Consider the following 11,017-nt stretch of genomic DNA (forward strand, 5'->3'; position numbering starts at 1 on the left):
TACCAGTCAAAAGTTCTCACACACTTTCCCATTCAAGTCAAGAATTCATACGCTAATTATGACGCAATTTCACACAAATATCTAGTAGGATGGAATGAAGTGACGACATTTTATATCCAAAAGGTCAAAGGTCAACTTCACTGTGACACCATGATGTTCGGCAAAAACACTTCTGGCCATTATTCAATGCTGTAACTCAGAGGCGTACAACTTGCAAGGAGATAATTCTAGTTTGTGTGGTTGAAACACATGATTCTGTTTCAAGTGCAGTTCTGGTAACTTCTCTTTCCTGGCCTATTTTTGGAATGTGTTTATTCCCGTTTGGTGTCTGTTCAAAAAGCATGATGACACTTTGACAGTTTAATGTTTGAAGTCACATGTACTCAGATGTATGTTCTCACACCACTTGAAAGGCTATGTCTCATCATTCACCCGAAACCTCTCAGAGGAGAGTCTTTGTGTTTGTCTTTGTGTGTAGGGTGCATGCACACGGTATGTGTGTATGTATGTATGTGTGTTTGTGTGTGTGTATATAAAACCTTGCGGGGATACGTCCTCCTGTTTGTCTCCCTCGCTCAGTGTTTTATGTCTGCTGTCTTATTCGGTCTTTGAAGGTCACACAGCAGTCAGGAGTAAAGCCAGATATTTGTCTGTTCAGTCCGACACTCACTCCCTGTTGTTGTGTTCGTCTGTTGTCGTGTCACAGCTGTGTGCGACACACTCACAGGCTTGTTGTTTGATTTAGTGTTTAGCCACTTCAGTCTCTTAGAGATGTAGAACCTGTAAACCAAAAGGGCTAATTAGGTTTGAGACAATTAGTTATCTGTTTAATGAGAAATTGCAGGAAAAATCCTGATAGTTTTTACTGTCCTCGTCTGTGTCTTTACCAGACCTCTCTCTGTGTGCCTGTCATTCGGGGTGCACATAGGAATCCAATCACAATATGTAACCAACCAGGGTCAGAGAGAGTTGTTTTGGTTTGCTTAATGTATTATTGGTTAGCTATTTATTTGTCACATTTTATAGATGTTCACATATAGAATTATTTAGTAATCGGCTTTAAATATACAAATTATAATACCCTCCTCCCGTGTCATGTAATTTACTGAAGTATAAAGAACAGAAACAGAACTATTTTGACAAAGATGATCATAATGCTCTTTGGTTTATGCAGTATTTGTGGTTATTTTGCACTGATGGACTATACACAATAACCTGTAACAAACTCAGATGCCACCCCAACGATTACCTGCCGATATCTGAAAAAGTTTTGAGTTATATGGTGGTATATTGGAGGAGAGTTTTTGTGACTTTGATGGACCTTGCTGTATGTGCAGGAAAATATAGGCAGAGGTATAGGAAGATGTACATGTGCAGATGCTTACTGTCCATGTGCCTGTATTTATTTCTTGCCTCAGTGTTTCTTCTAAAATACAGAGTGTCAGGGGGTGGGATGACGGCAGATAGACTTGGAGACTGAGGGATCTGTAGCAATGGGTGATAAATAATGTAGGTGTAATATCATAAAATGGACGTGTGGTTTAGAGGAGTGGAGTGGAGGTCGGCAAAGGTTGGAGCTCTAAGCCGAACAGCAGAATCATTCCCTTGTGCATCAATAACAATAATAAAGCACATAGTGGTGAATTATTCATCAATGCTCTGCCCTCTCCCCGTCTCTCTTCTCCCTCCACAACGTCCTCAGCTGACTCAACTCCAGCATTAAGAGCTGCAGTGTACTGCCTCTGCTCCGCTGTCTCCATCAAAGTTTGGAGAATTTATTTTCACCATCAGAGAGACAAATGCATATTATTTGTTTTTGTTCTTTGTTTTTTTCCTTACATGTAAATGACTTTGATGACTGAATAACTTCTTCTTTGATCGCTTTGGAACGTGCACCAATTCTGTCAGAGGATAACATTCGTAAGGCTGTGTGAAGTGGAAGCTGTTGGTGGCTGCCATTTATAGACACCGGCTCTCTCCACAAATACAAGACGAACAGTCAGCTTAATGCACCGTCCCCACAACTATCAAAGATTCAAACAGAGGAAAATTCTGACATTTTTCAGTCTATATTTATTATTATTATTTTCACATTTTCATCCATTGTGTTTTGCTCTTGATAACATAGTTTTCACCACCTCTGTCAAAGAGAGGAATAGCAAACTCAGGCAAGCAGTGGCAGCGCCCTACAGCTTTCTAAAAGACTTGAGTTGAGTTGCACAGAAATCATCTCAAACAATAGTGCATGAGTCTGACTGAAAGAAAACATACTTAGTCGTGTCCTGGAACAAGTACAGACTAGGGTTGCTCGTCAGAACGATCATCGATTGCTCATGTCTTTGCAAATGTCAAGACGATATTTAACTTGTTTTCCCATTAATGTAGTAACCTATTACTTATAGTATTAAATTAATATTAAATTTTATTTTCCCCTGCTGCAGTTTAACGTCTATAAACGCATTTTGTTTTAATATAGCCTTAAAACGTTTTTGTCATCTTACTGTCATCACTCAGGTGATGGAACAGTTTTGGTCTCCATAGCTAATTTCCTCCTTCATGACAACTGTTTACATTTTATTAAGGCTTTCAGTTACGTATAATTGAGGGCGTGGCCTCTTTGAGTGAGGGGTGGGTAAGTTTGCCCATGTTTGGATTATGTGGGAGTTAGGGGCGGAGTCAGACACTGCCAAGATGGCGACAGTGGAGCTGCTCACTCTTAGCTTCAGAACCTGCTATTCAGAAACCCGTGCGTGACGTCACAGAGACTATGTCCATCTTTTTCTTTTTTTTTACAGTCCGCAGGTGCACCAAGCGGAGCCTGCGCTAAAAGTTCAAATAAGTTGTACTTTGACCCGAGCAGCACTGAACTCTGGAAGCAGCCAATCACTGCTGACCAGCTCTCTGACTGAAACATGAACGTTCAGTTCTCTAATGTCCCTCTCCGTCTGCCCACATGCTGTGCACCTCTGCTAACATTAAAATAGCCCTCTGTTAAAGTAACAGCAAAGCCTCAGTGACTTGATAGATCTGGACACAATACAGCATGAGCCCCCACTAAGGTCTTCCTGTCACACCACCCAGCTGTTACTGCTGCTGCTGAGTCCCCAGGCCCCACAGTTTACACTATGTGTGTGTGTCGATGTGTGTGTGTGTGTGTGTGTGTGTGTGTGTGTGTGTGTGTGTGTGAGAGACTGAAAGGGATTGGCTGTCTTCTTCCAACAACAGTGTTTTCAGTAATACAGTGAATGAACAGTACATGAAGGAATGTAATAGCTCAGCTGCAGCCGTCTATTTTTACCAGTGCCCTCGTGCACTCGTCTAAAAATGAGAACAGAGCAGCGCAGATTATTAGCACAACGCACCAAGTGCTTTAATAACTAAACAGGTTTTTGTGCTGTGTCACTTTTTTTCTTTTTTCTTTTATCAAGCTCACATATTCCATGTTCCAGGATTTGGAAACTAATTATATTTGTTATCAGGCCTGTAAACAGAAGTGCTTTGCAGTGTTTTAATTACACAGAAAAAAAAAAAGGCCAGTCAGCAATTCTCTAATTGCTCAGTGTCTTTTGTAAGTGGTTTCTGTCTCAGCCCATTAGCTCAGATGGCTGTGAGCTGATGTATGATTGATCAGTTGTGACACGTGTCAAGTCAAAACTGTGTGTGTGTGTGGGGGGGGGCGAGAAAATGACCCGCTTTTCATTTCGTTCCTGTTTTGTGTGGTCAAAGTGAAGGGAAGCAGAGGTGATCTGAGACACGTGGAGGTCAGGAGCTGAGCTGAGGGAAAATGAAAAAGTGTGATCTCTGTGTGTGATGTGACTGTTGAAGTGTTGGGAGCAGATGTTTTTACATTTCTGACAAACACAAAAAGTGACTTTTCTTTATCTAACAGCCGCGATGAAGATGGTGATGTTGGTCAGACTTTCCTAATCGTCATTAGTACGAAGCTTAATGATCCCCAGAGGATGATTCTTGATGATTTCGTGTTTAGCACCATCATCAGGTCAAAATTTCCCCTCAGCCGCCACTTTTGTCGGTGGTATTATGAAATAAAGTCACCGTGTTTCCATTGAATTTACTGGGATGTGAGCCGAGTATGTTAGTTACTGTTGGTGTTGGTAAAACATTTGAACAAAAACAGCTGAGTTGTATAAACAGCTGTCATGAAGCTCTAGAGACCAAAACTGACATGTTCATTTCTGCTGTAAAGTTGGCGCCTCAAGTGGCCATTCAGGGAACTGCAATTCCATGTTGGCTTCATCTTTCAGCCCCAGTGGGACAGGATGCAGTGAACATTTTGCATTAGAGATGAGTTACCTGTCAGTTTCTTCTCAGCATGTAGAAAACCACAACAGATTACATTAACTATTTACTCATGTCAGCTCCCCTTACAGAAAAAAAAATTATCCACACTGTGAAAAACTTTTCACGTCCTATTTGATTTTTATGATCAGACGCCCTGTGCCCATCTTCTGCAGGGAGAACCCCCCCCCCCCAGATTATTCCTGACAGTGCACTTCACTCTAACCCATCTACAGACATATTTTCCCTAGCTGAGCATTTCTGTGCTCACTGCATCATGCTTCACATTTGTGGAAAACATTTTTTTCCTCTCCTCTCTTCCGGCGATGCTGCTCGCCTCTTGTTGTTTCGATCAAAACCTTCCAGTGTCTTGAAGCCCCGCGAGGAGAAAACAGCAGAAGTTTATTTAGGTCACAATGTATGAGAATCTGCTTTATAGATAAGATAAATCACTTCTACACTCTCCTCTCCCGAGTGATCTTACCTGGCAGGAGCAGGGGTGTCATTTCTCAAGTGCTCCCCTGAAGTAATGTGAATGCTTCTCTCTGTTGTGTGGTAGAGTTAAATATGCAAACACAAAAGTAGTGGCTTTTGGCCCAGTGCTTAGTTTATGAAAATAAACTGCTCCATAATGGATCGTTCTGTACGAGGGCCCTCTCGGGCTCACGGCCTGGTACAGCTCTTCTGGTTGTAGGTCCTTGACAGGGCAAACGATTAATTTCTATGTATGCTTATAAATAAGTCATACATAATGTGCAGAAAGTGGTACTCTGTATTTATTAGAACAACAGATTAGTGTCTGCTGAGAGCTGCTGAGTCTCTGCAGGTCAAACACTCTGTCTATAGCCTGCAGAGGAGTTTCCATTTTAATGAGTTGGACTGTTTAGTCTTTAAAACAAGACTCTCTAAGTTTTGCTGAACATTACTGTGGCCTTAATTGACATTACTGTCGGCTAAACCTTTGACTGTCCAATCACAGCTTAGCAAGCGTGACTAGGCCCGGCAGGTACGTCTCTCTTGGGGCTCTATTAAGTTTGATATTCAGTATTTTAAAGGTCATGTCGTTCAAAAATTAAAAATATGAGAAAAAGGAGCAGGTGTTGCAAGTGGGCCAAGAAATTAATACATTAAAAAATAATGTTTCTAAATGTTTTAAAACCAAAAAAAGATCTTTAAAAAATAAACATTCATTCAACACAATTCAACAGTTTCAATAGTGTATGAAGAGTGAAACAATAAAAAGAAAAATCAGTTTTGGAAAAAAATCTCAGCGGTCTCTAAAACTCTTGCCCTTCTCTTTGCTCTCTCTCTTGTTACCATGGTAACATTGGTCTTAGGCCTAAATTAACCTGGGGTTAAGGTGTCAAATCTTTTTGGCTTAAATTTAGTCAATCTTAGCAAATTCAGACTGGACCAACACGACAGACCAGTCTGAAATATCTTTGTGAAACTGGTCCCAGGTCACACCAGTTCAAGTCAGACTGTAGCAGCAAAAGCACCTGAGTGTCCTGAATTAACCAAGGGTGCAAGTTTTTCTCACCTTTTTAAACGTAAGAAAAAAAAACAAAACATGCTGGATAATATGAACTCATTACCTTGAAATAAATGACGCGCCCTGAAAGAAGTGGATTACATTACTATCAGAACCGTGTGTGTGTGTGTCGCCGCTGAAAGAAAATACTGAACAGACTTTATTTCCATTGGAGACCATTGAATTTATCGCTCCCGCTTGTTTCAGAGATACAGGATGTAATGAAAAACATTTCTTTTCCAAATGGGACTCCGCAAACACAGGGCCGGCCCCCGGCTAACTGGCTTTATTCTTCTGCTTTGTCAGACTGATGAAATTGCGATTGCTCTGCTGGTCTCCCTTCAGAAGTCACCACGAGGCAATATGAGTGAAATGTTTTCCAGTCACACCGGGGTCAGAACCCCTCTCTACTTGTTTATGAGATGCTCTGGAGGATCTGCTCTGTTGGTAATGGTAGGCAGTTTTAAAGGCTGGATTAGAGTGCAATTGGCCCTTTTGTAATAGTGCGATGACTTCTGTATAGATCTGTTATTCCATAATGTGATTTACCCAGTCACACTGTGGTAAGCTTGCAGATGCAGGAATCGATCTGCAAAAAAACAGTCTTTTCTTTAATCAGAGAGAGACAAAAACATTCATCCGTCTGTATAAAAGGATGCAGTGCCCTCTCTTGGAGGAGGAGATTCATTCTTGCCTTTTCACTGAAGGTCAAAAGAGCAACAGGCATTAACATAATGCGACCATTTGTACAGTTTCTCTTCTTAAAGTCTTAATCTGAACCTGCTGCCTGAAGACTTTTAGGGATGTCTGAAGAAGAAAACAAACATAAACAAATGCTAAAGCTAAGATAAAGAGCCAGATCATTTTCTCAGAAGATGAAGAAGATCAAAACATGATTAAAAGGAGGTTAAATGTTTGACTTTGACACGCCGACACGCTCGCCATCACAAGTTGTATAGGTGTTAAGACCATAGACTGGAAATAAAAATGGACGTAGCCTCTGTGACGTCACCCACAGGTTTCTGAAGAGCTGTTTCGAAACTCAGGGTGAGCTGCTCCACCGTCGCCATCTTGGCAGTTTCTGACTCCGCCCCTAATTCCTGGCTAATCCAATCCGGCTGGTCGCCAACTGTGTCTCTCTGTTGTCAGGTGCTGAGCAGGGAGTGTAGAAAACAGGAAACAAGGTCAGTGAGAGAGAGATGAACCAAACACTAATCAAAACACTTAGCTTAAAACAGGCAAAAAAAACATTGACTAGTGCAGCTTTAACTTGTGCAACAACCTCCAGCTTGAACAGACGTAGTTGGGCTATTTATAAACTTAGTTTTCAAAATAAAACTCTTTGTATTTTCCCGTCTTTATTGTGAAAAATAACACTACACAGCAGGTGGATAAACAAAGGTGAACACAACACAACCTACAAACAATGACAAATACAGAGGACAAAGTTGTGTGTGTGTGTGTGTGTGTGTGTGTGTGTGTGTGTGTGTGTGTGTGTGTGGAAAGTGGAGGTGAAAAGGAAAAACAAGATCTGTTGAGAAAGGGGTTTGGGGAGCTGGAGGGTTAGAGGGGTTTGACAGGTGTGGTTCTTCGTGGCCCCTGGGAGGTGGTGATGGTGGAGGTGGGGGTGGGGGAGTGTCCTCAGGGTCCTCAGGCCAACGGCGTCAGAGGCAACAGGCAACAAAAGTGATGTGAAAATAAGGAGAAGGGGGAGAAAGGGCGATGGATAGATTCATGAAAATAGCAAAATAAAAAAAACGAAAGGCAAAAAATAAAGCAAAAAAGCAAACGTGTATTTAAATTGGTGAAGTAAATTTAACTGGAATATGAAACGCAGGAGTGTTAGCATCTTCATTAGGAGAAGAAAATGTGTTGTATTTGTCGTTGTTTTTGCCGTATGGGAATCGGGAGAGCAGATTTTCGTCAGGTTTGGTCTTATTCATGAGAGACTTAGATCATTTCTCCATTGAAATGTTTTCTATTAAAAGATTTTTTCCACTGAACTGCTTCAAAATGAAGCGTTATCACATCACACACACTCCTGTCTCAGAGCTGGGCCTGTACATTGGATCTAATCTGATTCTGGAGTCGTCAGAAATAAATAAATAAATATATAAATGAAACAAAGTGGTGGTTGGTGGGCGAGCATTTCGTCTAATGGCACTGCAGCACTTTTCAGGCGTGTGAGTGTGGCTTAATCACTTGTAAGACTTGATTGAGTGTGTGTTAATAAACATTAGGCTGTCTCTCTCTTCCCCTGGTGATTAGTGGTTTATGTGCTCTGCTCTCTGCAGGCTGAAGACGCAGTCCTGAAGATTGATGGAGGGCCATGCTATTCAAACAGCAGGCATTGCTGAGACAGAAGCTCTTCGTTCTGGGCAGCCTCGCTATTGGAAGTGTCCTTTATCTCGTAGCCAGGGTTGGGACCTTGGATAGGTGAGTCACCACCGTCACATCCGGAGAAATGCTACATGTTTATTTTAAGTAATTTGAGTTGTCCGGGTATATATTTATTTTATTTATATATTTTATATACGTATATATATAAGCTCCATATTTTCCTCTTCTTCTGTGTTTTATTTGACGTGTTGATCCATTAGAAGATATATTTGTGGTTTTAAGAACCAAAAGGCTTCTCTCTGCAGCTCTAGTAACAACAGGTTGGTGAGCCAATCAGAAGAGAGGAGGCTCTGAGCCTCTCTTCTGATTGGCTGACTGTTTTCTGAGTGATCCAATAAGAATATTCAGATTTCAGGTAAAACAGTCAGAGAAACCAAATCCTGCAAGGTTTGGATGGTGGGTCCAGGTGGGCGGGGCTTGGTGACTGCTTTGTTGTGACATCACAAAGTTCCAGAAGTCCTGACGGCTGGTTTTAAGGCTCAGTTTCTGAATACAGGCTGTGTGCATTTCTCTGTGGACTGAGGCTTTGATACTTTCACAGTATTAATATAGAAGCTAGACCTGATCTATAATCACACTACACATGGACAGAGACCTTATATGGGACCTTTAAAGAAAACAGGTTCAGTAATAGACGTATGTTACTTGATATGCTGTAGATTTTTTTTTTTTTTTTTTTTTTTTTTTTTTTTGAGTGTGCAAATGAAAAATAAGACTTTGAATATCTCATGTAAACATGCTGCATTATAGACTGGAAAAGCAATCATGGCTGAACAGGCAGAGAGCACAGCACCTAGAAACTGATTTAAATTAATTTCAAAGACAAATCATGTCTGTTAATTGCTTTCTGGGTTTTCAGCATAAAAAAATCAGCCCAAATAAAATCTTTCCCTCTGGGCCAAGTCAAACATTCCTTGGCACATGAAGTAAAAAATCCTTGTTTTTATTTGTTATTATAGTGTCTTTTTAATTTCTCTTTGGGTTTTTCTCTTTCAGGCTTCAGCCTATTTGCCCCATTGAAAGGAGACTGACCCCCCCTGAGCCAGAGCAAATCCCTCTCCGCACCCTGCAGTTTAAGCGTGGCCTGCTCCATGAATTGCGTAAGGGCAATGCCACCAAAGAGCAAATCCGCCTGCACAACCTGGTCCAGCAGCTGCCTCGGGCCATCATCATCGGGGTGCGCAAGGGGGGCACCCGGGCCCTGCTGGAGATGCTCAACCTGCATCCAGCGGTGGTCAAGGCCTCACAGGAGATCCACTTCTTTGACAATGACCAAAACTACGCCCGGGGCATCGACTGGTACAGAGGGAAAATGCCCTTCTCCTTCCCTCATCAGATCACCATTGAGAAGAGCCCCGCCTACTTCATCACAGAGGAGGTCCCTGAACGCATCTTCAAGATGAACTCCTCCATCAAGCTGCTGATCATCGTCCGGGAGCCCACCACCAGAGCCGTGTCCGACTACACGCAAGTTCTGGAGGGCAAGGAGCGTAAGAACAAGACCTACCACAAGTTTGAGAAGCTGGCCATCGACGCCAACACCTGTGAGGTGAACACAAAGTACAAAGCTGTCCGGACCAGCATCTACACCAAACATTTGGAGCGCTGGCTGAAGTACTTTCCCGTGGAGCAGTTCCACATCGTGGACGGGGACCGCCTTATCACGGACCCGCTGCCCGAGCTGCAGCTCGTCGAGCGCTTCCTCAACCTTCCCTCAAGGATCAGCCAATATAACCTGTACTTCAACGCCACCAGGGGATTCTACTGTCTGCGATTTAACATTGTCTTCAACAAGTGCCTGGCAGGCAGCAAGGGCCGCATCCATCCAGAGGTGGACCCGTCAGTGGTGACTAAACTGCAGAAGTTCTTTCACCCCTTCAATCAGAAGTTTTACCAGATCACTGGGAGAACATTCAACTGGCCGTGATGAGCTTTGAACTTCACTGAGATTCCTTGGATTGGTGTTTGTTTGTTTGTTTTTTTTAAACACTTAAACGCTATGAGATCTCATAAGATATTAATAGCACTTTGACTGAATTTAATACAAGAGCGACAGTGTGACCAAATATAAAGAGGAACTTGATGTACGTTTGTTTTTATGTGTGTTATTTAATTAAAACAAAAACAGTTTGACTGGTTTTACTAAAAGATTCAGTTCAAAGCACTTGATCTTGCCAATTCATTCACCTGTCTGTCAATGAAGAAAAGAACCAGTACTGAACTGTGATTAACTAAAGAGATTATTTTTGTTGCTTTTTAAAGGGACTATCAAACACTGACATCCATGCTGTTAAGATAAGCTTTAAGTGTGATGCTTTTTTTCATGATGAAACCCCATAAAAGACGACAAAATGACAGCTCATAAACAACAAGATTGTTCATTTGTTCCCCGTCATGTTGTTTATTTGACCAAAACTTGCATGTGCAATCAAGATGCCATTATACAGTAACATTATAGGATCTTGTCTTCTGTTCATATTGTTTTTCACCACATTTTCCTCCTAATTCATGCTGTGATGAATCCATTAGAGGGTGACCTCGAATTCTCACCCAAGATATTATCATTATCCAGAAAAAAGGATCATCAGAATGAGTCTGATTTTAAATCCTTCAAAGCGTTTCAGACTTGAGCTCGTGTTTGATTGTAAGTACGTTGTTTCTTCCCCTACAGATTTTTCATTGGTTTGCGAAATACCTGGCAAAAAAAGCCATATTGAAAAAAAATATAAAGTTGTCCTCTGATGATTCTTGTCAAACCAACTGCTTATTCTAAGATGATTAACGAAA

At 41.6% G+C, this 11,017-nt stretch overlaps 1 protein-coding gene across 1 annotated transcript; it reads left to right on the top strand.

The window, feature by feature from the left end:
* The first annotated feature begins 8,159 nt into the window (after positions 1-8,159).
* Positions 8,160-11,017, top strand: hs3st5 (heparan sulfate-glucosamine 3-sulfotransferase 5). Its single transcript, XM_022770224.1, has 2 exons — positions 8,160-8,266; positions 9,227-11,017. Exons 1-2 carry the CDS (start codon positions 8,160-8,162, stop codon positions 10,155-10,157), a joined length of 1,038 nt encoding a protein of 345 aa, XP_022625945.1. The 3' UTR covers positions 10,158-11,017.

Source organism: Seriola dumerili, unplaced genomic scaffold (genome assembly GCF_002260705.1).
Source record: "Seriola dumerili isolate Sdu_G_001 unplaced genomic scaffold, Sdu_1.0 BDQW01000025.1, whole genome shotgun sequence".
NCBI lineage: Eukaryota > Metazoa > Chordata > Actinopteri > Carangiformes > Carangidae > Seriola > Seriola dumerili.

Coding starts and splice junctions, on each gene's coding strand:
- hs3st5 (XM_022770224.1), top strand. CDS start 8,160: ATGCTATTCAAACAGCAGGCATTGCTGAGACAGAAGCTCTTCGTTCTG. Junction 8,267..9,226: donor AGGGTTGGGACCTTGGATAG/GTGAGTCACCAC, acceptor TTTCTCTTTCAG/GCTTCAGCCTATTTGCCCCA.